Genomic DNA, 22,835 nt, shown 5'->3' with positions numbered 1-22,835 from the left:
ATGCGAACTTGATCGCGTGCCGTCTTCGAGAAGCCTTCGGCACGAAATCGTTGCCCGGCATTCTGCAGCATTGTTCCTGTGTACGCGTGCCAAAAGGCATCAGGCTATTAGTACGGGGGAATACTTTACCGAGGGAACTTTCCTTGAGCAGGGGTCTCCTCGACACAAAGTAGCATCAGCGGTACGGACATGTTTTCACTTTCGGCCTACCAACGTTCAGCACGCCGCTAAAGTATGGTACACGAGATGAGCACTAAACTGCTGTAGAATTGCCAATGATTATGCACACTCTCACCTCGATATCACACCTCTACTCACACGGGCGAAAAGAACGTCTTCGGAGCAAACCGTCAGGGAAGACGCAAAGGATCGAGGACCTGGACTCTGTCGGATGTGTATCTTATCACATCTCCCAGAGAAGGCAGCAGCAACCGTGAAAAGACGGAATGGGAAAACACATCCAACATGAGTCACGGGGAGCGATGCCAGGTTTCTTCTCGAGTCGCCCATTGTCGGTCGATGCACAAACGGTCTAGTGGCCTACCGTCCTTCGGCGTTATGTTCCCCGCAGCGGTCAACCAGTTGCTAGTCAACCCCAAACTCGCCTAATTTTGCGATTCCTATCCTTCCCGTCTTTTACCTCCCGCTTTACAAGGCGCTTACCAGGGTATCTCTGAGGCACGGAGCCGGCGACACAGTCTTCGAAATCTTTCGTCCGGATATTCACCCGTTCATGTCAATGGTACAAGACTACCGAATGAAGCGGCATATTTTCGGACGGCTACAAGTTCAATGACCGTCCAGCCTAAGAGCAAACCGTCTGCTCTCGGGAACAACGAAGAAGCCAACGGGCGAGACCGTCGCAACCTCCACCGGGACGACACTTCCCTGCCGCCTCCACTTCGAATGGTCTTCTCCACGGGACCCCAGGGGGAACGTTCAGCAAGTGGAACGCGCACACCTTTTTTCCATCTAGTCTTGTCCTTGTCTAGTGGACGCCAGTGTCCACTCCAGCACGCCCGGCAAAATACAATTGCAAAACTTTGGGGGCAGTGGTGTCCGATTCGCATTCACCCGTTCGGACGGCCCCAAGTTTTTGGAGAAGGTGTTCCTCCAGCACGGGAACAATGTCTTGACTAGCATTTTGCGCAATGCGGAGGGTCTCACTTGGCAAGGAAGCTTTGCCTTGAAACGTCCTCTCATCGACTTTTGCCGGATGAAAGTGGCAATCCCCTGCCGCTGCTCACATCGTTCTCCCACCCCCGGTTAACATGGGCTAGTAGCTTGGCTGCAGGCTGGTCGTGCTCGAGGAGATTCTCGAGTAGCTTGATCATGACAGCTGATTGGGGTCGGTCGAGGTCCGACTAGGCCTTCGAGCAAAGGATCCCGACCAAGTGGTTCCCGCCTGACGCCCCAATGAAGGCCATCTAGAGACCTGGGACCCTGTTGCGGACCGACACTCCGTAAGAAGAACTCGCACTGTAGCAGTCAGGCTTTCTTCACCTCCCTATGTTCGTCTTATGATCCCCGGATCCATATATTAGACCTGGAGACCCCGCGTCGTAGATCGTGCCACCTCCGTTCGCTGTCCCTCTCCAGTCATCCCCAGGCCCAATACAACGGAGACTGCTCTGGCTCTTGCTCTCCGCGCCGGCAGAAACGCGCAACAAACACACACAAACACCACACACCTTCAACTCGACGCCTTTGAGCCATTGTCACAATGGGGTTCTTCAAGGGTCTCACGCAAAAAAAGCCCAAGAGCGAGGCCGTCGTTCAGGCTCAGGAAGAGGCACCCGACTTTGAGAAGGTCAACTGGATGAAAGACCCTGGTCTGCGCAAGCTGTACTTCTACGCCTTCGTGCTCTGCGTTGCCTCAGCCACCACCGGTTACGATGGGTACGTCTCGTCGACACCCACGTCCTCAAAGCGACTTGCTAACGCCTTTTCAATGCAGAATGTTCTTCAACTCTGTCCAGAACTTCGACTCATGGCAGGAGTTCTTTAGCCACCCCAAGGGTGGCGAGCTTGGTCTTCTTGCTGCTCTTTACCAAATCGGCAGTTTGGCCTCCATGCCCGCAGTGTAAGCTCTTCGGCGCACCGTTTCGATTTACATACTGATCGAGAGAAAAGCCCCATTATCGCAGACAGATTCGGCCGCAAGATTCCCATTGTGATTGGATGCGTCATCATGGTTGCTGGAGCTGCTCTCCAGGGCGCTTGCCAGAACATGGGCAGTGAGTATACACGAAAGCCGCGCCCCGATACAATAGCTGACCATTCCAAGTGTTCATGGGTGGTCGTGCCCTCCTTGGTTTCGGTAACTCGTTCGCCCAGATCGCGTCGCCCATGTTGCTCGCCGAACTTTGCCATCCCCAACATCGCGCTAGGCTCACGACTGTCTACAACTGTCTCTGGAACGTCGGAGCTCTGATCGTCGCCTGGCTGTCCTTCGGTACCGAGTTCCTCGGCAATGAATGGTCGTGGCGCATTCCTGCTCTTGGCCAGGCTGTTCCCTCCGTCGTCCAGCTCATCTTCATTCTCTGTAGGTCGAGCCAAGTGACCGATAGTCTCATCCGTAGCTAACGAGAACAAAGGGGTACCCGAGTCTCCCAGATTCCTCATTTCCAGGGACCGCCACGACGAGGCCCTGCAGATCCTCGGCAAGTACCACGCCAACGGTAACACCGAACACCCCACGGTCCAGTTCGAGTTCCGCGAGATTCGCGACACCATCAAGCGCGAAATGGCCGCCAAGGAGAGCAGCAGCTACCTCGACTTCCTGCGCACCGCCGGCAACAAGTACCGTCTCATGGTTTTGATCTCTCTTGGTCTGTTCTCGCAATGGTCTGGCAATGCTATTATTTCCAACTACGTAGGTTTCCGTGACGACACAAGTCCTGGTTTCTCGCTGCCGAACCTTTGTGACTAACTCCTATCTCCCAGACCTCTATCCTCTACGGCAACGCTGGTATCGAGAGCGCCACGGCTAAGCTCGGTCTCTCCGCTGGCCAGACCGGTCTCTCCCTGATTGTCTCCATCACCTTGGCCTTGCAGGTCGACAAGTTCGGTCGCCGTCCCATCTTCCTCGCCTCGACCGGCGGCATGTTCATGACCTTCGTCTTCTGGACTCTCTGCTCCGGTCTGTACGAGGAGCACGGCTCCCCCGGCTCCAACTACGCCATGATCTTCTTCATCTGGCTTTTCGGCTTCTTCTACGCCTTCGCCTGGTCCGGTCTCCTCATCGGCTACTCCATCGAGATCCTGCCCTACAAGCTGCGTGCCAAGGGTCTCATGCTCGTCAACCTCGTCGTCCAGGCTGCCCTCACCCTCAACAACTACGCCAACCCCGTTGCCTTTGACCACTTTGAGGGCCACACCTGGAAGTTGTACCTCATCTACACTGTGAGTCGCCGCCTTGCAACGTGCAATCTCCCGAAGAGAAGAAACTGGACTAACACCGTTCCCCACAGTGCTGGATCTTCCTCGAGCTCACCTTCGTCTACCTCTTCTACGTCGAGACTAAGGGCCCCACCCTCGAGGAACTCGTCAAGGTCATCGACGGCCCCGACGCCGAGGTCGCGGACCTCGACCTCGCCCAGGTCGAGCAGGAGGTCAAGATCGGCCACGAGGCCGAGGAGTTTGAGCACAAGCGCGGTTAGAAGATGTGCGAAGTCTTGTTTGGGCCCAGGCCCACCATTTCGAAGCATCATGTTTAGATGGAAGAGCATATATGAGCATGCAGATACCCCCCCTACGATAAATGTTCAGAGTCATGCGATACACACATATAATTACGATATAATACAAAGAGAAAGAATTCTCGTATGAAGAAACTTATGTGGACACTGTTCCTTCTGGTGTCTATCTTTGCTTAGAGGATCAGCTCACTACGCAGCCAAAACGGAACAAAAAGTCAAAACAAGCATCTCTGGGCGTATTTATGCCGCGTCGCCAAGGCGCTGAAAACGCAGCTCATCTCAGCCTCATTCCTAGGCGCCAACCCTGCGTTTGGGCTTTCGTATACTCTTCAATTGGTCATGATGCTCCAAGTCGGTCATCCACGATCACAGCATGCTACTGTTGTAGCGATGAAGTCAAAACAGAACGTCGTTCCAACCGAAGTCACTGACGATCTTTTGCACCCTAGTGCACCATGTTCTGTGCTATGGGTGAACCTGCAGAAAATCCCCCCTTTTTTACCAATGCTGCTATGGAATACAGACAATCTCACTCGCGAAACACAAAAGACTCCATGTGAGACGACAGCTGGATTTTAGGACTGACAGCTCAGAAACTACAGGTATTATGTCTCTTAATCAGTCCAAGTAAGGCTTCCCCTGGCTTAGCACTTGGCGCTATCAATACTTTCTTGACTTCAGCTCACTGAGCTCTTGCCTCCCTGGCAGCTTTCGACTGCCGAATTTGTGCCTGAAGCTTCCTCGATTCCGTCCTCCTGATTCGAGAACGCTCGTGTTTGGGGTCTGCCTCGTCCTCCTCAGCAAATGTCTCGAATGCTCTCAGGTCAGCCAAGAACCGTCGGATGCGGACGCCTGTCTTCTGTCTGATCCACGCGTCCACCTCCTCGTCGCAAGCCGCGGATATCGCAATGTTGAGGCCTCGCAAGACATCTCGGTCATCGATATCTCGGTCATCACGCTCAGTGGAGAGTGAGGAGTATGTGCCTATGGAGCTTTCTGTGTTCTTATTGGGCAGTTTCTTGGCTGTACGGGCGTTTTCCTTATCGACGGGGTGGGAGAAAAGTTCTTTTACTGTCTTTGTCAGGTCGACAGCTTCAGGCTGCCTTTTCTCCGTCAATACCGGTTGGTTGTTTCCTGCAGTCTGGGTTTCTTCTGTGTCTCTTTCCTCCATTTCTCGAGATGCCCGTTCTATCGCCTCTTCAAGTGATGAGGGGTTACTTAGGTTCAGCTTCCACGTTGAAGGGAGGTCAAGCTTTGGCGACAAGGTTCCCAGGCTGGTGGTTGCGGATCGCTCTTTGGGCTGCTGCTCTGTGAGTTTTGGCGGTTCTTGCAAACTCTTGAACATTCTTCCAGAATGAAAAATCCCCGGGTGCTCGACTTCGACCTGCTGTTTCTGTCGGGCTGCCTTTTCTTTGGCCTTTCTCTCTGGCTGGTTGACAGAGATCCTCGTCGGCTCCTGAGTCGACATCTGAGCTTTTATTGTCTCTTTCGGCGTCTTACTTGAAACCTCCTCTGTCAAGAATGTGTTCTCATCTGGCACAGACTCAACAATTGGTTTCATTGGTCTTCTAGTACTTGACGGCTCTTGCGTAGATGCTTTTGTTTTGACAAGTATTGCATCTGTGGTATCGAGAAATACGTCCCGTTGTCCAGGTTTGCGTACCCCCTTGGCGGTTGCCGAATCGGCCGTTGATTCTTGATATCTGACTGAAGGTTTGATGCGACCCGGAGCTCTGGGAGGAATTGGCGGCACATTTTCCTGCACGGGGGCTTGATTTCCAGGACGCTTGGTCGTTGGGCTCGTTGCTTCCAAGTCATCCTCGGGTTGAGGTTTGCGCGCTTGTCGATAAGTGGAAGGGCGTTGCGCAGTGTCTCCGTGCCATGTCTTGACACGAGGGTCTCGGAAATCTGTTCCTTCTGTGCATTTGTTAGCCAGTGTAAGGTTTTTCGCAAGACCTGATTACTCACTTGGAGACTTGATCCAGATGACTTCATCTTTTTGCGGGTATACTGGGTGCCATTTGTCCAAGATTTTATTCGGGGTATCTACCGTCGTCGGAGTTTGAGCAGGCGGCACTCTGTTGGCCGGGATTTCGCTTGATTCTTGTCGCCCCGTGAAGCATGTCAAATTGCAACATCCAGGTTTCTTCTCCGGTACCTCGTCAATGTAGGCAAGTTCCCATGCTTCTGGTTGCGTAAAGGCAACCTGCGTTCCTAAGCTGCTGTCATACGAAGAGTCCCAAGATGGACTTCTCTGGCCATTAAACTGAAGATGGCCTGGGTTATCCCGAGACTGCGACTCCTTAGACCGAGTTTCAGCAGGGCGTCTTTCCTGTTCAACCGGTATGGTCTCGATGCCTTTGTCCTTTGCCGGACTCGCAGATGGTTCTCGCTTTGGTCGTTGCTGATCGGACGTCACGGCTAGACCGGCAGCCAGAAACTGGTCTTGATACGGTAATAACGCGTTGACGGTATGCAATGACACAACAGACTCCGGTGTCGGCGTGTTAACTGGAAGCTTCCCAGCAGCCTCTCTGCGCTGGGCGTAGATTTCCAATTGTTTGGTGAATCGGTCTACGGCTCGACGGTTACTTGAAGTCCGCGAAGGTGGTTGACGAGGGCCCGATGACTGGATAGAGGATCTCCTGGATGGAGATGCGAGTAGTGAAACTTGACTCTGCTGCGAAAGGCTTCTGCGGATAGCGTTCCGAAGCTGTGGGTCAGCGACTCCCAAACGCTTCGCATTCGAGGCGGCCGGTTGGCGATGACTCTCGCTTGTAGTCTCCTGAACTGCCGACAAGGTTATTTCTCGCTGTTTCAGTGAGCTACCAACCGGAACGGGACGCCCAGCTCGGGTCCGAGAGGGCCTGTGCCGGCTAGGTGACCCTGAAGGACCTGCAATTGGTCGTGTGTGAGAAATGCGTGGTTTACGTGGCCGGTAAGGCTCGGCCATGTTGACTGGGCGGCGAGCCATACTGCTCTCACGCTTGGGGGGACTTGGAACTGCGTGGATAGGCATTTCCATCTCGATGTAGTACAGAGGGGGCGTTTGTTGTATAGATTCTCTGTTGTGTCGCCGGGGACTGGGAGTCAACGGCCGGAGAGCGTCAGACACAATGCTTCTTCGGATTCTTGCGACTTCCCTTTCCGCAGCTGCAACGGAACCTCTTGTGGAGCGATCGGGTCTTCTGACAGGCACTATGGTGGTTGTGCGACGGCCAGAAATGCGTCCAGATGGCAGTCGAACTCTACTTGTCCTTTTGGAGTGCAGAAGCATGCGTTGTTGGCGGCGAAGGCTCTCGACAGACGGGCTTATGGGCTTGCGAAAGACGTCTTCTGCTGCTCGATGGGCAAGACTTGGATCAGGTTCCGGAAAGGGCGGGGAGCAGGATGAAAGGCAATTGCAGTCTCGAAGGACTCTTTCGCACTTAAGCATTGTCCATGCTTGACGGACTTGGGATATCAGAATTGTTTTTCAAGAAGAATTGTTGATGGTATCATGCGTTCTAGGTAACAAAACGAGTCGTAGGAGAGACATGTAGTGGTACAGTGTGGGGAAGACGACGTCTCTTGCGCCCAGCCTTGGGTCTTGGGACTGAGTGAGGCCTTCCTCTTATCGCGCGGGAGGGCAGCGTTTTTTTGCCAGAAGGATGCATGCCGACTGAGCAGCTTCCTCACCTCATGACATCTTTAATGCTCGGTGATGAGTAAGTTTCGAGTTGGCGCCGTCCCTTCCTCAGCAAATGTTCAACGACAGAGAAGTCGCGCTTATCTACCGTGAGGAACTTGTCAAATTCGTTCCTGGCGATTGGGTTAGAAGGATTCTCTGAGTTCAAAAGCAAGAGTCGCGGGGCTTGCCTGGCAAAAGATCTAAAGTGAGGTTGCGAAATCTATGAGTAATGTTTTAGCTCTCACATGCTAACTTGCCAGAGAAATAGAAGTCTCACCTCGGGCTTCTTGCGGACCTCTCGAAGACACTGTCTATAGAGGGCCAGAACCTCCCTTTGGAGACCGGAAAGGCCCCTTTTCGCAGCTGCCATGGCGATCTAGCTCTGCACCGAAACAACGGAAGTTGCGCTGCTTCTACTTCATCAACGGCACCCGGAAAGAAAGCTCGAATCAAATCGTTGATGTCAGTCACAGGAATGGATCCGTTGCTTAGCTTGGGCCAATAACATTGTGCTCAATTGGAGGGTTTCTGATGACTCAGCGATCTCGAGCTCCCCCGAACTTGTGGGGACCTATCCCAAAGAGGTGCCCAGGTCCCGGGGCGTCATCGCGCGATGCCGAAACAACAGCCGAGAGAGCTCAGTCCCCTTCGTGGGGAATGCAACGACCCGAATGCCGAGTCTCGAAAGTGCTAGTCGAAAGAGTGCATTCTCCCATGATAATCTCTTACAATACTTGATTGAAAAACGAAAGCGTAGGAAATAATATGGCAGATGAAGAGAATCCCAAGAAACAATTCGCAAAAGCTGATGCAGAAGCTGGTGATGGGGGAGCTCAGTCGCACGAGCGGCACCGGTCTTTAGCGGTTCGACCGTGCCCGCTGGGGGTTGAAGTGTGGGGTCAGCGGCTGGGAATCGGAGACTTCCCGGTGTTGCTACGGCGTCTTCGTGAAGGAGACATCTTCATTCCTACACCTACATCAATTGCTGCTCGTAAATCGTAGAATATTGCAATCTCATCTAGTCTACCCATCAATTGCGACCAGCTGTTTTGCCTTAATATCGACAATGGCTTCATTTTCTGTGAGTACACCCTACCACAACTCAACAGTATGTATCCACTGACACACGCCTAGAGGCTCGTTCGCTTCCTGGCCCGCGATGGCAAGACTTACTACGGCGATGCGATTTTGCCCAGAGGCGTTTCGGACATCGCAAAGGCTAGACAAGCTCGCATCATCACTGGCGACATCTTTGGTAGACACGATGTGACGGATAACGTCGCCGACATTCGCCTGTTGCTGTCTCCTTTGGCCCCTGAGCACGTCAAGACGGTGCGGTGTCTCGGTCTCAACTATGCTAACCACGCCAAGGAGGTGAGCACGCATCCATCACTTATATGGAACCATTCTGAGCATAAACTAATATCTCATAGTCAAACATGGCCATTCCTAAATTTCCTGTTCTCTTTGTAAGTTGTTACTTATTCAAGTATGCTAGAACGACATGCTGATTTGGCTAGTACAAACCCGTGACTTCGTTGGCCGGTCCGACCGACCCCATCCCCGTGCATCCTATTGCCCAGACTGGCAGCACTCTTGACTATGAGTGTGAGCTGGTCATCGTCATTGGCAAGACTGCCTCTGACGTATCAGAGGATGAGGCGCTCAACTACGTACTGGGCTACTCCGTCGGTAACGATGTGTCGCATCGTGACTGGCAGATTCAGCGTGGCGGTGGCCAGTGGTCTCTGGGTAAGGGCTTTGATGGCTGGGCGCCCTTCGGTCCTGGTATCGTCACCAACAAGATCGCTGGAGACCCCCAGAACCTTAAGATCTTCACCAAGGTTAATGGCGAGACCGTGCAGGTAAGCGGCACAGTCACCAGGTAAATGACTCAGGCTGACGAGTAGGCAGAACAACAACACCAAGGATATGATCTTTGGTATCAAGAAGACAATCTCTTTCCTGAGCCAGGGCACTACCCTGCTGCCGGGTGATATCATTTTCACCGGAACGTAAGTGGAAGAACCTATGACTCTGTAGCGTTGGTGGTACTGACGAAAAAACCAAGGCCTGAGGGTGTTGGAATGGGACGCAAGCCTCAATTGTGGCTCAAGGACGGAGACGTTGTCGAGGTTGGCCTTGAAAATGTTGGCTCCTGCATCAACAAGATCGAGTTTAGCAAGGTGAAGTCTAAGATCTAGACTACAATGTATAAATGGGCTCATGAGCAGTGTATGGAGACAAAGTAATATTGAACCGGGTTTGGTTGGTCGTGTTGGACGCTCCGCGCGCTTATCGTCCACTCTGGTTAGAATGAGTTGAAGTGAGGCCGTAGCCTGCGACCCAACTGTCGGCAAGCCCGAATTCGGGCCATTATGTGCTTAAGATTGACCCATTTTTTCCAACAGCCCGGCGTCAAAGTCACGTTGGCCGAAAATGCGGCCCATCCAGTACCAGACAGTCGGGAAAGGCACTCATCTACATGCCCATAATTCAAGGTCTTTAAACGGTAGCTGCAGAACTCCAAGATTGATTTCAAACGGCCATACAGCCTCCCCGGTAAATTGCTCATAACCAGAGGAGGAGAAGGGAGACGACGACAGAAGGACAAGGGGACGACGACAGAAAACACGACAATACTCAAGATAACAACAGTAAAAGCAACGACATATATCAGCAAAATTGTAAGTGACCTGCGTGGTGGACGAGGTGGAGTACCTAGGGGTGATGGGGTCCACTCTATGGTCGGAGGGGTCATCTTTTGTCTTTGTGCCATCATTTTCAACAACCGGCATTCTTAGTGTAGCGGTTATCATCCCAGCCTTCCATTCGAGAAATCGTGTGAGCTGGGGACCGGGGTTCGACTCCCCGAGGATGCATTTGTTTTTGCCTTTTTGGAGTATTTCCTGACTCTTTTGATCTTATAATTCGTTTTCCAATTGGTTTCGATGGTGTTTTTGGTGCGTTGTTGGTTGAAGTGGCCTTGGTGAATGAGCGTGCAAAGTGGCGCTGTAGCTTCAGTCACTCCGTCAGCTCACGGTTGGCACAACCCTGAGGCCCAAACAGCATCAGTATTTGAACTTACATATGCGCCGTAAACATCCACCTGGGCTGTATCCTTTCATTGTCAAATAGAAGATCTGGGAGACGCTGTTTTAGCCTAGGACTGTGACATCTGCCGAGAGCGCTCCATTCGGTGACCAAGCCAGCAACAAGCGATGCACAGCCGGCGCTAACGCCCGAACACCGCCCCCAAACATTGCCCATTGCCCGACCTCCAACAGCGTTCCACAAGCGGGCTGCTGTTCTCATCCTTCCCCCCACCACCAACATGCTCAGCTCGCGCCCATCGTGATGCAGTCTGCCTCGGCGATTGGTGCGAGCATATCAGTAGTTTACCCCTCGTTACACACCAACACTAATGCTGTTTTTGGGCCGAGCCATGTTCTATGGACCGAATTCCTATCGCCCGCTACCAGCCGGGGCTGATTCCGCCCTGGACAAGATGTAGACTGCCTTGTCATTGTCATGAGGCTCCTTCGGGAGAGCCGCTGTCGGCTTGCCTGGTGGACGGGTCTTGTGATTGCCCATTCGCTGGTGCCGAGCAGTGAGTTCTGCGTTTACTCACTTTGTGGCTTGCTTTATATATGGCGATGCCTGATTGTGCCCACGCGGGATGCCGTCTATGGACACCGTTGTGGACTGACTTTTGCTCATTTTGAATTTGATCGCCATATTTCAAAAAAAAAAAAAAAAAATATAGGATTCGCATCCTGTCTCGAAACTTTCCCATGTCCACCGCCACAGAAACCGTTGTCGAGATGGATGCGGCTACGTCTATGCCTGCCCGGCTCGAGGGATACGCCGGGTTTTACGGCGACCCGTTTCTAACTCTTCAAGACTACGAGGTCAAGAGAAAGCCAGTCAATGCAGCGAAAGGGAAAGAAAAGGCACTGCCTCCTGTTCCTACTACGAACTCTGAATCCGAACTGGCAATCATCGATTCATACGATGAAGTGGATGATGCCGATTTGGAAAAGTACAAACCCCCAGCCGCCCTCAAAACAGCCCCAAATATCACCGACGGAATCCTGCTTGAAGTCTTACAGACCTCCATAGAAAATGTCGAAGCTAGAATTGTCGAGAATAACCGCAGGCGACAGCTAGAAGAGACAAGCAGACTCGAAGAGGAAGAGGCGGCTAAGGAAGATAAGAAAAAAGAGCCATACCTTCCCATCATTATGGTACCAGACGAACCAGAGCCTTCAAAGGAAGAGGTCGACGAAAGTGACAGACAACTCAAGCTGCTCCCCGATCTCCCCGGGAATGGCGAGGGCAGCTCAGGTGGCGGGTTGATTGTCTTCCCAATCAAGCCCAAGAAGAGGAGCCGGTTCACCCTCACAAGGATGCTACAAAAGATTACTGAAAAGGAGGCACCACTTTCGACGAGGAACCCATTCAAGTTTGCAGGAAACTCGAGCAGTAATAGCCTCGGGTCTTCTGACGAGAACAAGACCAAAAAAAACCCTGTCGTGTAAGTCAAGTCTATAGCTCCCCTATCAGCCTTGGGACTAACAACAGCCACCAGCGAGTGCGTTTCATGTCTAGATGACTTCGACCCCAAGGATGTGATAAAAGTTACCTGCCACAGCTACTGCCGTGACTGTTTCGAGCGCCTTATCGCAGCCGCCGTACAGAGCGAGCAACAGTGGCCTCCCAAATGCTGCCTCAACGAGATCCCCTTCCGGACAGTCCACCGCTACGTCTCCAAAGACCTGGGAAAAACATACAAGGACCGCTCCGCCGAGTGGAAGATACCCGTCAGCGACCGCATATACTGCAACCAGCCCGAGTGCAGCCTCTGGATTAAGCCGGACCACGTCAACAACGGCCTTCGTATCGCTAGGTGCTCCAACGGCCACTGGACTTGCACCATCTGCCGCGGTCCGCAGCACGAGAACTCGGACTGCCCACAGGACCGCGACATGGCGCTGACGAATGCATTGGCCGAGGAGGAGGGTTGGCAGCATTGCGCCAAGTGCCAGGCCCTTGTCGAGCATCGTGAGGCGTGCCAGCACATGACCTGCCGCTGCGGACATCAGTTTTGCTATGTTTGCGGCGTAAAGTGGAGGGGCTGCGCATGCACCATGGACCAGCTGAACGAGGTCAAGGCTGGCGCGGCGACGAGGAGAGCGCGGAGGATAGAACGCGAGGCCGAGGCCGACGCCGAGCTTCGCGATGCTCTGCGACAAATTGAGGAGTTTGAGCGGGAGGAGGCGTTGAAGGCGGAACTGCTAAGGCAGGAGATGGAGAGACGCGAGGAGGAACGCAGGCAGCGTGAGCTCGAGGAGAGGGTGCGTTTGGAGAGCCTGCGCAGACATGAAATCGAGACCAAGTATCAGGAGCTGCGAGAGATGCTCGACGGGCTGCACGATGTTCAGGAGGTGATGGTGAGGTACCAGCATGACAAGGAGCTGCAGATATCTGCCCACGAGGCGTCTACAGCTACGGATGAGCTCGTGGAGAAGCAGCGAGCGGAACTCGCCACTCTCGCTGAAGTCGCCACGCAAAAGCTTGCTGTTAAAGAACAGGCTCTCGCCAGCGAGTACAACTGCCGCGTGCTAGAGGAGAAGACGACGGAGGAGATCTACCTGCGGGACTTGGAGAACTTTTACGCAGGTCAGCCGTCGAGCGAAGAGCGCATCAAGGAACTGATGCATGACTTGCGCAAGAAGATGGATAAAGGATGGCGGGCTTGGACCAAGTGGCGCAATGACGAATTCAATCGGTATCAACTCAAGGTCGAAGAGGAGCGGACCATGCGTGAGGAGGTCATGTATAGTATCAAGCAGAGGCATGAGGAAAGTCTGGCGGAGAGCAAGAAGCAGAACGTCAGGAGGCAGGCTGCCGAGTCGCGCTGGGTGACGCTCGTTTTCGCGGAGAGGACGCGGGTGCTGGACGACATGGAGGCTGCGGAGTTGGAGGCCGGGTCGCGCTGGGTTGAGGAGTTGCAGGCCGGGGAGTTGGGGGATGGACCTGAAAGCTGGTACACCGAGGAGGAAGACGCTTTAGAGGAGAACCCAGTCGGTATTGCTAGTTGACTCTTGCAAGACGGCCCCGCCTTGGTGGTGTTGGTCGTCATGCTTGTCTTCATCTTCGATCTACCAAAATCTCCAGCTGTATAGCTGCCATGATCAGCACATAGGAAGTATCATCGCCTCCTTGACGCTCTTGTTCCGTTTCTCCTCTTCTCAGTAAAATACCCAAGAACTTGTATAGTAGTCGTGTCAATCCTGACGTATCATCATTGCGCCTGATTTGGTAATAAGAAACTCTTCCAACGTCGTAGCCGAACTGAAGCCAGATCCGTATCCGTTCCCGTTGTTGCCCGCAGGCACGGGGCAATCCGCCACGAGAGAGACAGTGTTCTGATCATGTCAGTCAGTTCTTGTTCGCTGCTGACTCGAGCCAAACATGCAACAAACTCACCATTCCGAGAACCCCCGCGTCCAGTCGTTCAAACATGCTAGTTAGCCGGTCAGAGCTCTTCGTAAAGACATAACCTGCAAGCCCGACAGGCGTGTCATTTGCCTTCTTCACAACCTCGTCCTCAGTGTCGAATATGTAAAGCCCGAGAATCGGTGCAAAAATCTCCTCACGACACATGAGCATTGAATCCGTCATATTTCCCAAAATGGTCGGTGACATGAAGTATCCATCCCCAGGCTCTCTCCGTCCAGTGCCCAGAAGTACGGAAGCCCCCTTTTCCTCGGCGTCCTTGCACAACGCTTCTGCCTTGTACAGACCACGGATCGTCGTCAGTGGCCCCAAGGTCGTCTCCCGCTCCATCCCATGACCTATTTTCAACTTCTCCGCCTCTTGAACCACCAGTTCCGAAAAGGAATCATAGACGCGCCTCTGAACATAACATCGGTTCGGCGCAATGCATGCCTGTCCTGCATGCCGCCACTTCAGTGCCACCAGTTCCTTGGCGGTATTCTCCAGGTCTGCGTCATCGAAAACGACAAAGGGACAGTTTCCGCCCAGATCGAGCGACAGACGCTTCAAATTTCGGGTGCATGTCGTGGCAACTCGCTTGCCGACACGCGCGCTGCCTGTGAAACTGACTGCTTTGACCAGAGGGTGCATACATAGCGCTTCGGCGACATCTGGTGTGTTTCCCAAGCTGGTCGTAATCACGTTGAGAGCGCCGGCAGGAAATCCCGCCCGGTTTGCTAGACATGCTATCGCGAGGGCGGTGAGAGGCGTTTCAGATGAAGGCTTGATAATGACAGTACATCCCGCCGCGAGCGCGGCTGCGGACTTGCGGAGAGCAAGCGCAAGCGGGAAGCTCCAAGGCACGAGTGCGAGAACGACACCAACAGGTTGCTTAAGAACCGCAGGCCGTCTCATTCTGAATCCGCTTGATGTCGGGGTACCGCCAATTGTAGCCGGCGTAGAGGGGGTGCAAGGGGTTCGAGGGGATATAGGCGAAGTCGGAAAGGTTGGAAGAACAGCTTGCGGAAAGCGGTCGGCCTCACCGGCAAACCACCTGACCAAGCCTGCGCCGTAGTCAACTTCGGCCAATGCCTCCGCCAGCGGCTTCCCTGTTTCGTGGACGAGAATCGTGGCGAGATCGAGGCGGGCGGCGACGATGAGATGATGCCAAGCCGTCAGAAGACGAGCTCGTTCGTGGTTCGAAGTATCGGCTGAGAACCCTTGGAACCCGGAGAAGGCGGATCTAACGGTTGGGCCGACATCGTCCTTGGTGCAGTCGGGACATGTAGCCCATACGCGACCTGTCCCCGGGTCTATAATCGCGAAACGCTTCTTGCTCCGGGACTCGATCCACTCGTTGTGGACATGACAGTCGCGATTGAGAAGACCTCTATCCGTGAGATTGAACGGGAGGGGGAGCGACGGAGACGGCGGAGGCAGGCCATTGACAAGGACACTGTGTCTTATATCGTTTGGGTTATTGCTTTTCGTGGTCGAGGCGGAGGATGTGCTGCTGGATGTCGTGATGGTGCTGGTGACGGGGGATGTTACCGCGCTAAGCATGGTCGGCGAGAAAGAAACCTTGCGTCGGTGAACGTAGTCCTCCCGACCGGGCTGGATAATTGATAGCCTCCGCATCGGACCGGTCCCCTTTTTCACGACAGGGAAGGCGGGGAAACCTGTGCTATGGTGAGCAAAGAGGCGGAGGAATCGAAAATTGCAACACCACGAGGAAGGGCGGCAGCAATATGACGACCTGATGAAGGCCGCGTAGTACGTGGAGGAGAAAATCTCCCCTCTCCTCACCCCGTTCCATCGATGCCCGATTACTATGCGGGAACCTTCGGGGAGAAAATCCGAGGTCGAATAAGAACAAGGAGTTGAGAGCTCACATGTTTTAAGCTCTGCCCCTAGGGCGTCATCTGAAGCTTGATGTGTTGGTGGTGCAAAAAGTCACTTTGGCATTGCCCCTGACATGTAGGCCCAAGCTCCCAGATCGTCCTTCTTCCCCTCTCTTCTTTATGTCTTCATCCGCCTTCCGACACTGTAACGGGCCGCCCCGGTCTTTGCAGTCCAAGGCACTGGTCTCCGTGACAGGTACAGACTTGTTCAGGATGTTGATCATCCGGGCGGTCGGTGCGGAGAACGCCGGGTTTCATCCGAGCACGGCGAACAGGAGGCTGCCAAAGTTCTGCACGTTCAATGCTCAGAAAGGAAACCGTTCGTGTGCAAAGGTTGAATCGGATGACGGAGGTGCCCCGGGACATCCCCGTCCGAAGAGAAGATGTTGGCAGCCATGTCTAGAATGTTTGGATTCTTAGAAGGAGGTGAACGAAACCGAAAAGCAAGGTTGTATTTTCATTAAAACCTTCCAGATATGTGCCATCGCCGTGATCTTCTCTAACAGTCCTAAAACAACCGAACACACGCACCTAGTGTATCTAGTAGTAGGACGAGGTGCTCGCGCTTCTGTAATCTGGTCTTGACTCAGGAAAAGCCCCTGGAGGACCTGCGTGACCTTTTGCCTCATCGTCCGAGCTCAAAGCATCTCCATAGTCGTCTTTCCTCTCTGGTGGTGCGCGCATGGCGTCCAGGATACTTGGGTCCAGCGTTGGGGGCTGGTATGGCTTGAGGGCATGAATCTCTCGGCCAGACGGCATCTGAGCCAGCAAGGGCCCGACCGGCGGAATGATCTGGACGTTCATCTAAAAGCAGCATATTAGGATATTTTGAGCAAGCGACGCAAAAGAGGACAACTGACCGTATCGTTAAGCTTCTGCCACTTGACCTCAAGGAACTCAACCACTCTCGTTTCCTCGACCTTACCGCCGTCCGCCCCCCAGGCTGTTTCCTTCTCCACTTTCCGCTCCTCGCGCTTCTCGGTCCATTCCTTCTTGAAGCGACTGAAGCCGGATCCTTTAGCTGAGTACTTGGACTCGATACCAAGCTCCTGCAGGCCGGCCTGTAGCCAGGCGATGGCCTTCCCAACCTCGCCGCCGATCTCAGCATCAATACCAAAGAACCGACATGCTTTGGCACGGCAAGTCCGCCGAAGATCTTCGAGATATCGCAGGAGACCCTCGTTGATCTTGCTGGATCCTCGGCCTGCGGCTTGGCAAAGGGAGGATGCCTGGGCAGCGTGCTCTGCGGCGGCAAGGCACAGGCGGGCGAAGAGGTGGGCGCGGACCTTGGGAATATCAGGAGCTTTGTACATCCACTCGCGGTCATTCTTGTTGCGGTCCTGAGAAACAATGGCTGGGTAAGGGTCGTCTTTCAAGACTGCGAGGAGTGTTGCTTCGGCGAGCGCGAGCGAGGACATTGCGCGGAGGGTTGACGGCGAAACATCGCTGCAAGGTGGCGCCGTTTGCACTCTCTCTGCCCTGATGGCCAACCAGTCGTATATCGATGCGGCATCCAGGAGATACTTAGTTGCCGTTTGGATTGCAGCTGTTCTCTGCTGGGGATCCAAGGTGGCCTGTGTCGTCACAAATAGCGGGTGAAGGGCAGCCCGAGCAACCAAGGTGTATGCGTTGGCCAAGCTTGACAAGGTGAAAGCAATCTCATAGTCCACAGACTGAACCTTTACCCTGGAGCGTTCTCTCCCGGGGACTGCATTGTCCGAGAGTGTCGGACGCCATTCGATCGTGGGTGGTGAGGTAGCCTTCAGGCTGATGCTTTCTCCAAAGTGAGCGTTCGGATTGAGGCCGGCATCGACGGCTAATATGTACGGAACGTAGCCATTGAGGGCCCCGATAACGGTGGATATGTGGGATGACTGCGAAGGAGGTGGGAGGCGCTTGTGTTTCTTCAGAGCATCTCTCACAACCCCGCGATACGTACTAGCGCTGAGGGGCAATGAGGGATGGGTATCGCTGGTGAAGCTCGAGGAGAATGAGAAAGCCGACGTGGTAGGGAGAACAAAAGGAAAAGGCATAACTGAAGAGTCGGCGTTGATTCGGCAAGAGGTAGAGGGCAGGAGGTCAGATTCGATGAGAGGGGCACGATTCGCCGTTGATCATTGAGCTACCTGAAGTTACGAGCATTGAAGTTGCCAGTCAGTGCCCGAGACCTGACTGCACCCGCCTGTGACGTTGGCCGTCCCGGATCAGCCAATTGGGGCTAGTCGTGTCAACCCCAGACAAAGTCACGTGGCCGACAGCCATCAACAGGGGAAAGCATCGACTTTAGGTTACTCGCTCGCCCCTGGTGAAGCAAACTGTACCACCGACAGCTAATCCGACAACAATTGACTGAATCTTCAAGGCTGTCTTCGACTATGAATGCCGGTGGGATGAACAAGACTGAAACTCTAAGGACTTGCGCAATGGCAGTGTTGCCTCAGCTGCCCAAGGAAGAAAGCTTCGAGGAGTTCAGGTGTCTGGACCTTCGACCGACAATGGGGAAAAAAGATAATTCCGCCTTGAAAAGCATCAGCTAGTTGTGGGGTCTACATCCTAGGCATCAGGCGAATGAGAGCCCCATCAACTAAGTTAGATTTTAAACAAGAGGCTTCTTTTGGGTCTAAGAACAACATGCGGCAGGTGGCAGATAATAAAGGTGCTGGGTAGGTACCCGGCTCTGTGCTTTCCTTAGCGGCCCGGGATGTGGGGACCTTTCAGCTTGGTGCAGCTCCAATGGCCAGCACCACACACCACACCACACTGCAGTGAGCTGTCGTTAACGCGACGTGGACCCTTGGATTTCAACTCGGGACTGTCACCTGGAGTTCAACAGCCAAGTCAACAGCTCCCGGCGAACTCTACCACCACCCACGGCAGCTGATGCCGCACCACACGAATCGACTAGAAATTTCAGACTGAGCTGCAATCATGAGCAGTCCATCGCCCCATAAGCCTCGGCGCAGGGCAGGAAAGAAGGGCAACGGAAACGGCGGAGGAAGCAGCTTGAGTCCTGCGGTCGACAACCAGCTCTCTAAGAAGGAAGCTCTGGTCAAGGTCCCCGTCTTCCCATTGGCCTCATTCCTGTGGCCTGCTCGAGGCTCCGTGTCACAATGGGAGGTCCTGCCCTTGATTCTCATGGTCGTTGGCCTTTTCAGATGGGCCGCTGGCCTCTGGGGATACTCTGGTAAGTGCGCCGTGATCGGTCCCCTCGACTTTCGCGGCAACTGCTGACAACTCTGCTTCTCGCAGGCTTCCAGAAGCCGCCCATGTTCGGAGACTACGAAGCGCAAAGACACTGGATGGAGATCACGACGCAAATTCCCGTTTCGCAGTGGTACTTTCATGACCTCCAATGGTGGGGTCTCGACTACCCGCCCCTGACGGCATACCACAGCTGGCTCTGCGGCAAAGTTGGCGCCCTCATCGATCCCTCCTGGTTCGAGCTGTACAACTCGCGTGGATCGGACGACCCGACGCTCAAGATCTTCATGCGCGCCACCGTCATCGTCTCCGAATATCTCATCTACATTCCCGCCGCTGTCATCTTCGTCCGTCGCTTCTCCAGACACAGTGGCGTGCCTACGTGGACTGCGTGGATGGCCCTAGTCGCAATCTTGTTGCAGCCAGGCACCATACTCATTGACCATGTTCACTTTCAATACAACACCGTCATGCTCGGCTTCGTTCTCGCAAGCATGTCGAGTATGCTGGCTGGCCGCTATCTCTGGTCAGCAGTCTTCTTTGTCGCGGCGCTCGGCTTTAAGCAGATGGCTCTCTACTATGCTTTCTCCGTCTTCTCTTTCCTCCTGGGAAGCTGTGTCTTCCCTCTGAAGCCGGGTCGCTTCATTGGCATTGCGCTGGTGACTGTTGCGGCCTTTGCCATTCTGATTGCGCCTCTGGTCCTGGGCACACTCTACGATGCGCGCCGAGGTATTGATGCGCGACCCGACTACGACGGACCGCCTCCTACCCTTCCTTTGTTTCCCTGGCTGACCGACATTCTGGACACGAACGCCGTCTACTACCCGGTTGTCGAGCAGCTTGTGCAGATGGTCCACCGCATTTTCCCTTTTGCGCGCGGCCTCTTTGAAGACAAGGTCGCCAACTTCTGGTGCGCTCTCAACGTTGTCGTCAAGCTCCGAAAGTACCCCTCCGAGCTTCTTCAGCGCGGTGCTCTTCTGTTGACCACCGCATCCATCATCCCGCCGAACCTGGTCCTCTTCTTTCGCCCGCGCAAGTCGCTTTTGCCTCTGGCTTTTGCGACAACGGCGTGGGGCTTCTTCCTTTTCAGCTTCCAGGTTCACGAGAAGAGCGTTCTGCTTCCCCTGATGCCCATGACCCTCCTCTTGGCCGGCAAGCAGGGACTTTCGCGCGATGTGAGGGCGTGGGTTGGATTCGCCAACATCCTGGGCGTTTGGACAATGTTCCCCCTCCTTAAGCGGGTGGACCTCAGCGTCCCTTATGCAGTCCTTACTTTGCTTTGGGCCTTCCTCCTCGGACTGCCTCCAACATCGTTGAGCGCCTACTTCCAGGAGGACCACTCCGCCTTGCGAAAATGGGCCACTTTCCTTCTGCACGGTGGTTTCTACATTGTCATGGCTGCTTGGCATGTGGTGGAAGCTACAGTCCCGCCGCCTATCGACAAGCCCGACCTTTGGGTTGTTGCAAATGTCGGCTTGGGTGCGGTGGGCTTCGGCATCTGCTATCTTTGGTGTCTGGGCCAGTTGGTAGCGCAGAGCGACATTTTGACGAGGGGTAGCACAAAATCCAAGGCGAAGAGCCAGTAGATAGGGTGGTTAGCTAGCAATGGCTGTGTACATATTGGAGATTCTACGTCAAGAGTCTGTGTATCGATACGGGTGAAGGTTACAAAGCCGCAAGCATCAAAAGAAGGTTTAGCGAATAACATACGAAGACACTTTTTTAACAAGACCGGTACAATGCTGCCCACCACCTGGCGATGCAAATATCTAAGGGGAGCCGATAGAAAACAGGGAATCTCATGATTATATCAACACCATCCAACCTCTCGCCGCTTTTTGTTTTGGGCTCCAGTTTATACCCTTTGCTACCGATTACGAAACCTGCACAAACGCCCTTTTCTTAATGGACCGGCTTTCGTCGCCATCGTCCCAGTTCTCGTCGACGTAGTCCTTGACGCTCTTCTCCTGGATCTGCATGCCGACAACCTTGAGCGCGGCAATGTTGAAACCCATCTCATCCTTTTGGCGCTTCAGCGCGGCGCGCAGGTTGGCGCGGATGCCGTCGAGCATCGTGCGCATGGTGCGGCTGGCCACGATCTGGCGGTGGTGCATCTTGAGCATGAAGAAGAGGATGCGGCACGTCAGCGGGATGTTCATGGAGCGCTGGGCAAAAATGTTGAGGAAGGTGAAGAGCATCGGCACGGTCGAGAAGGGGAGGACGAGCAGCGCATCATGGAGGGCAGATGCCTTGATGCGGTTCAGCACGCTCATGACGTATGCCTCGGCGGTGATGTTGCCGAGGGCGATGAAGATGGGGTTGCGCTGCGGGGGAGGGGCGTGCGGGTTCGTCTTCTTGGCGTCCTCGTACTCCTTGAGCAGGTTCAAGTCCGCGATACCGATCTCGAGGGCCTCGGCGATGCGCTCACCGGCCATGAGGGTCTCGACGGTCTGCTTGGTGGCGGCACCGACTTCGCCGTCTTGGTCCTCGGCGTCTGGGTCGCGCTCGAGGGAGGTGGTGAGCGTCTTTTCGTAGAGCTCTTCAATCTCCTTCTCGCGCTCTTCCTCGAGGAAAATTTGCTCGTCCGTCTCATCCCAGACGCGGATAGACTTGTCGTGACCGGCGGTGACGAGGAACTGGCCACTGTGGCCTACGGCCATGGCCCAGACCTCGCCGTGATGGCCGTCCAGGCGCTGGATCTGCTCGAATTTGTCGCCGTCCCAGTACTTGATGCAACGATCCTTGCTGCTGCTGAAGAAGTGGTGGCCATTGCCGTCCGAGTTGTGCGGGACGAAGGCAACCTGCAGGATACTGTCTTGGTGACCAAAGAGGGCCTTGTGGCAGTCACCAAAGTCAAGACCCCATATCCTGATGTTCTTGTCGGCGGAGCTGGTGACAATGAGCTTGCTGTCGTAGGAGATATCCATGCTGAGGACCGGGAGTTTGTGGCCGTAAAGATTGAGGTAGAGCTTCAGGCTATCGGTGAAGAACACCTTGACAGTGTTGTCGAGAAGGGAGACGGCAATGTACTTTCCGTCGGGGGAGTAGCGCACGCAGAGGATGTCGTCCGCAACTTTAAGTGTCCTCGATTGTACAAGCTTCAGCTTCGGTACGGTACGTGTGGTGCCCAGGACTTCTTCTTGAATGATTCGGAAGTCCCAGAACTTGGCAGACTTGTCGGCGCTACCAGACACTACAGACTTACCATCCGGATGCACTTGTAACGACCAGATAGCTCCCTCGTGTGCGGTGACGCTGTCCAACAGGCTTGCGGAAGCGACGTCAAAGAGCTCAAGTTCTCCAGTCTTGGTGCCAACAACCACGACCTTGTCACCAGGCAAGAATGCGCAGCACAAGGCATAGCCGCACTCAAATGTTCGAATACAAGTCTGCGTCTTGATGTTCCAGATTTTCAGACCACCGTTGGCAGCCGTCGCCAGCATTTTGTCGTCGGAACTAAGCGATACCGCGCGGATATCTGTCCTATGTCCCGGGAGATCGACCGCCAGAGATCTCGTGTAGTCAGGCAGCTCGTCCTTCTTCGATTTGGAGGCGTCTTTTGTTGGTATGCTGTAGTACTCGAGCTGGTTGTTGGTAGTACCAGCCAGCAGGTTGATCTCTTTGCTGCCGCTCGTGACGGCCCAGTCCACCGACCGCACCTTGCCGCCCGTCCGGACTATCACATACTGGACGAAGAATTCGCTGGCTTCGGCGCTCGACAGATCGTCCGCCTGGTCGTCGTTCTCGGCATCCTCCTCGGTCTTTCCCTCCTTCGCAGCCTTCTCACGTCTCCTCTTCTTCTTTCTCGCCAACGACTTCTTGACCTCTGCCTCCGACCTTATGCGCCAAACTTCAACAGCC

General features: G+C 54.3%; 7 protein-coding genes across 7 annotated transcripts; 4 read left to right on the top strand and 3 right to left on the bottom strand.

Annotated features, from left to right (window-relative positions):
- Positions 1 to 1,723: 1,723 nt before the first annotated feature.
- On the top strand, positions 1,724 to 3,662 carry CGCS363_v000482 (Lactose permease; the record flags this gene model as incomplete). The annotated part of the gene is made up of 7 exons (XM_036632331.1): positions 1,724 to 1,899; positions 1,958 to 2,083; positions 2,134 to 2,237; positions 2,288 to 2,545; positions 2,598 to 2,875; positions 2,947 to 3,405; positions 3,474 to 3,662. 7 exons carry the CDS (start codon positions 1,724 to 1,726, stop codon positions 3,660 to 3,662), a joined length of 1,590 nt encoding a protein of 529 aa, XP_036501055.1.
- Positions 3,663 to 4,383: 721 nt separating this feature from the next.
- Positions 4,384 to 7,741, bottom strand: CGCS363_v000481 (uncharacterized protein; the record flags this gene model as incomplete). Its single annotated transcript, XM_036632330.1, has 4 exons — positions 4,384 to 5,618; positions 5,670 to 6,235; positions 6,294 to 6,394; positions 7,649 to 7,741. The coding sequence occupies 4 exons, from the start codon at positions 7,739 to 7,741 to the stop codon at positions 4,384 to 4,386; spliced, it is 1,995 nt and encodes a 664-aa protein (XP_036501058.1).
- A 696-nt stretch (positions 7,742 to 8,437) lies between these two features.
- Positions 8,438 to 9,575, top strand: CGCS363_v000480 (Fumarylacetoacetate hydrolase domain-containing protein 2-like protein; the record flags this gene model as incomplete). The annotated part of the gene is made up of 6 exons (XM_036632329.1): positions 8,438 to 8,452; positions 8,506 to 8,745; positions 8,805 to 8,840; positions 8,892 to 9,236; positions 9,286 to 9,386; positions 9,443 to 9,575. 6 exons carry the CDS (start codon positions 8,438 to 8,440, stop codon positions 9,573 to 9,575), a joined length of 870 nt encoding a protein of 289 aa, XP_036501057.1.
- A 1,590-nt stretch (positions 9,576 to 11,165) lies between these two features.
- On the top strand, positions 11,166 to 13,475 carry rbrA (putative E3 ubiquitin-protein ligase rbrA; the record flags this gene model as incomplete). The annotated part of the gene is made up of 2 exons (XM_036632328.1): positions 11,166 to 11,908; positions 11,963 to 13,475. 2 exons carry the CDS (start codon positions 11,166 to 11,168, stop codon positions 13,473 to 13,475), a joined length of 2,256 nt encoding a protein of 751 aa, XP_036502071.1.
- Positions 13,476 to 13,661: 186 nt separating this feature from the next.
- Positions 13,662 to 15,435, bottom strand: CGCS363_v000478 (putative succinate-semialdehyde dehydrogenase; the record flags this gene model as incomplete). The annotated part of the gene is made up of 2 exons (XM_036632327.1): positions 13,662 to 13,802; positions 13,864 to 15,435. The coding sequence occupies 2 exons, from the start codon at positions 15,433 to 15,435 to the stop codon at positions 13,662 to 13,664; spliced, it is 1,713 nt and encodes a 570-aa protein (XP_036502072.1).
- An 878-nt stretch (positions 15,436 to 16,313) lies between these two features.
- On the bottom strand, positions 16,314 to 17,806 carry palc-1 (pH-response regulator protein palC; the record flags this gene model as incomplete). Its single annotated transcript, XM_036632326.1, has 2 exons — positions 16,314 to 16,577; positions 16,634 to 17,806. 2 exons carry the CDS (start codon positions 17,804 to 17,806, stop codon positions 16,314 to 16,316), a joined length of 1,437 nt encoding a protein of 478 aa, XP_036502063.1.
- An 895-nt stretch (positions 17,807 to 18,701) lies between these two features.
- alg6 (putative dolichyl pyrophosphate Man9GlcNAc2 alpha-1,3-glucosyltransferase) lies at positions 18,702 to 20,560 on the top strand (the record flags this gene model as incomplete). The annotated part of the gene is made up of 2 exons (XM_036632325.1): positions 18,702 to 18,957; positions 19,023 to 20,560. The coding sequence occupies 2 exons, from the start codon at positions 18,702 to 18,704 to the stop codon at positions 20,558 to 20,560; spliced, it is 1,794 nt and encodes a 597-aa protein (XP_036502064.1).
- Positions 20,561 to 22,835: the final 2,275 nt, after the last annotated feature.

The sequence above is a fragment of the Colletotrichum siamense genome (assembly GCF_013390195.1).
Source record: "Colletotrichum siamense strain Cg363 chromosome Unknown KSG_Cg363_contig01, whole genome shotgun sequence".
Taxonomy (NCBI): Eukaryota; Fungi; Ascomycota; class Sordariomycetes; order Glomerellales; family Glomerellaceae; genus Colletotrichum; species Colletotrichum siamense.
Note: the sequence above shows the minus strand (reverse complement) of the source record. Positions and strands in the feature narration are given on the sequence as shown.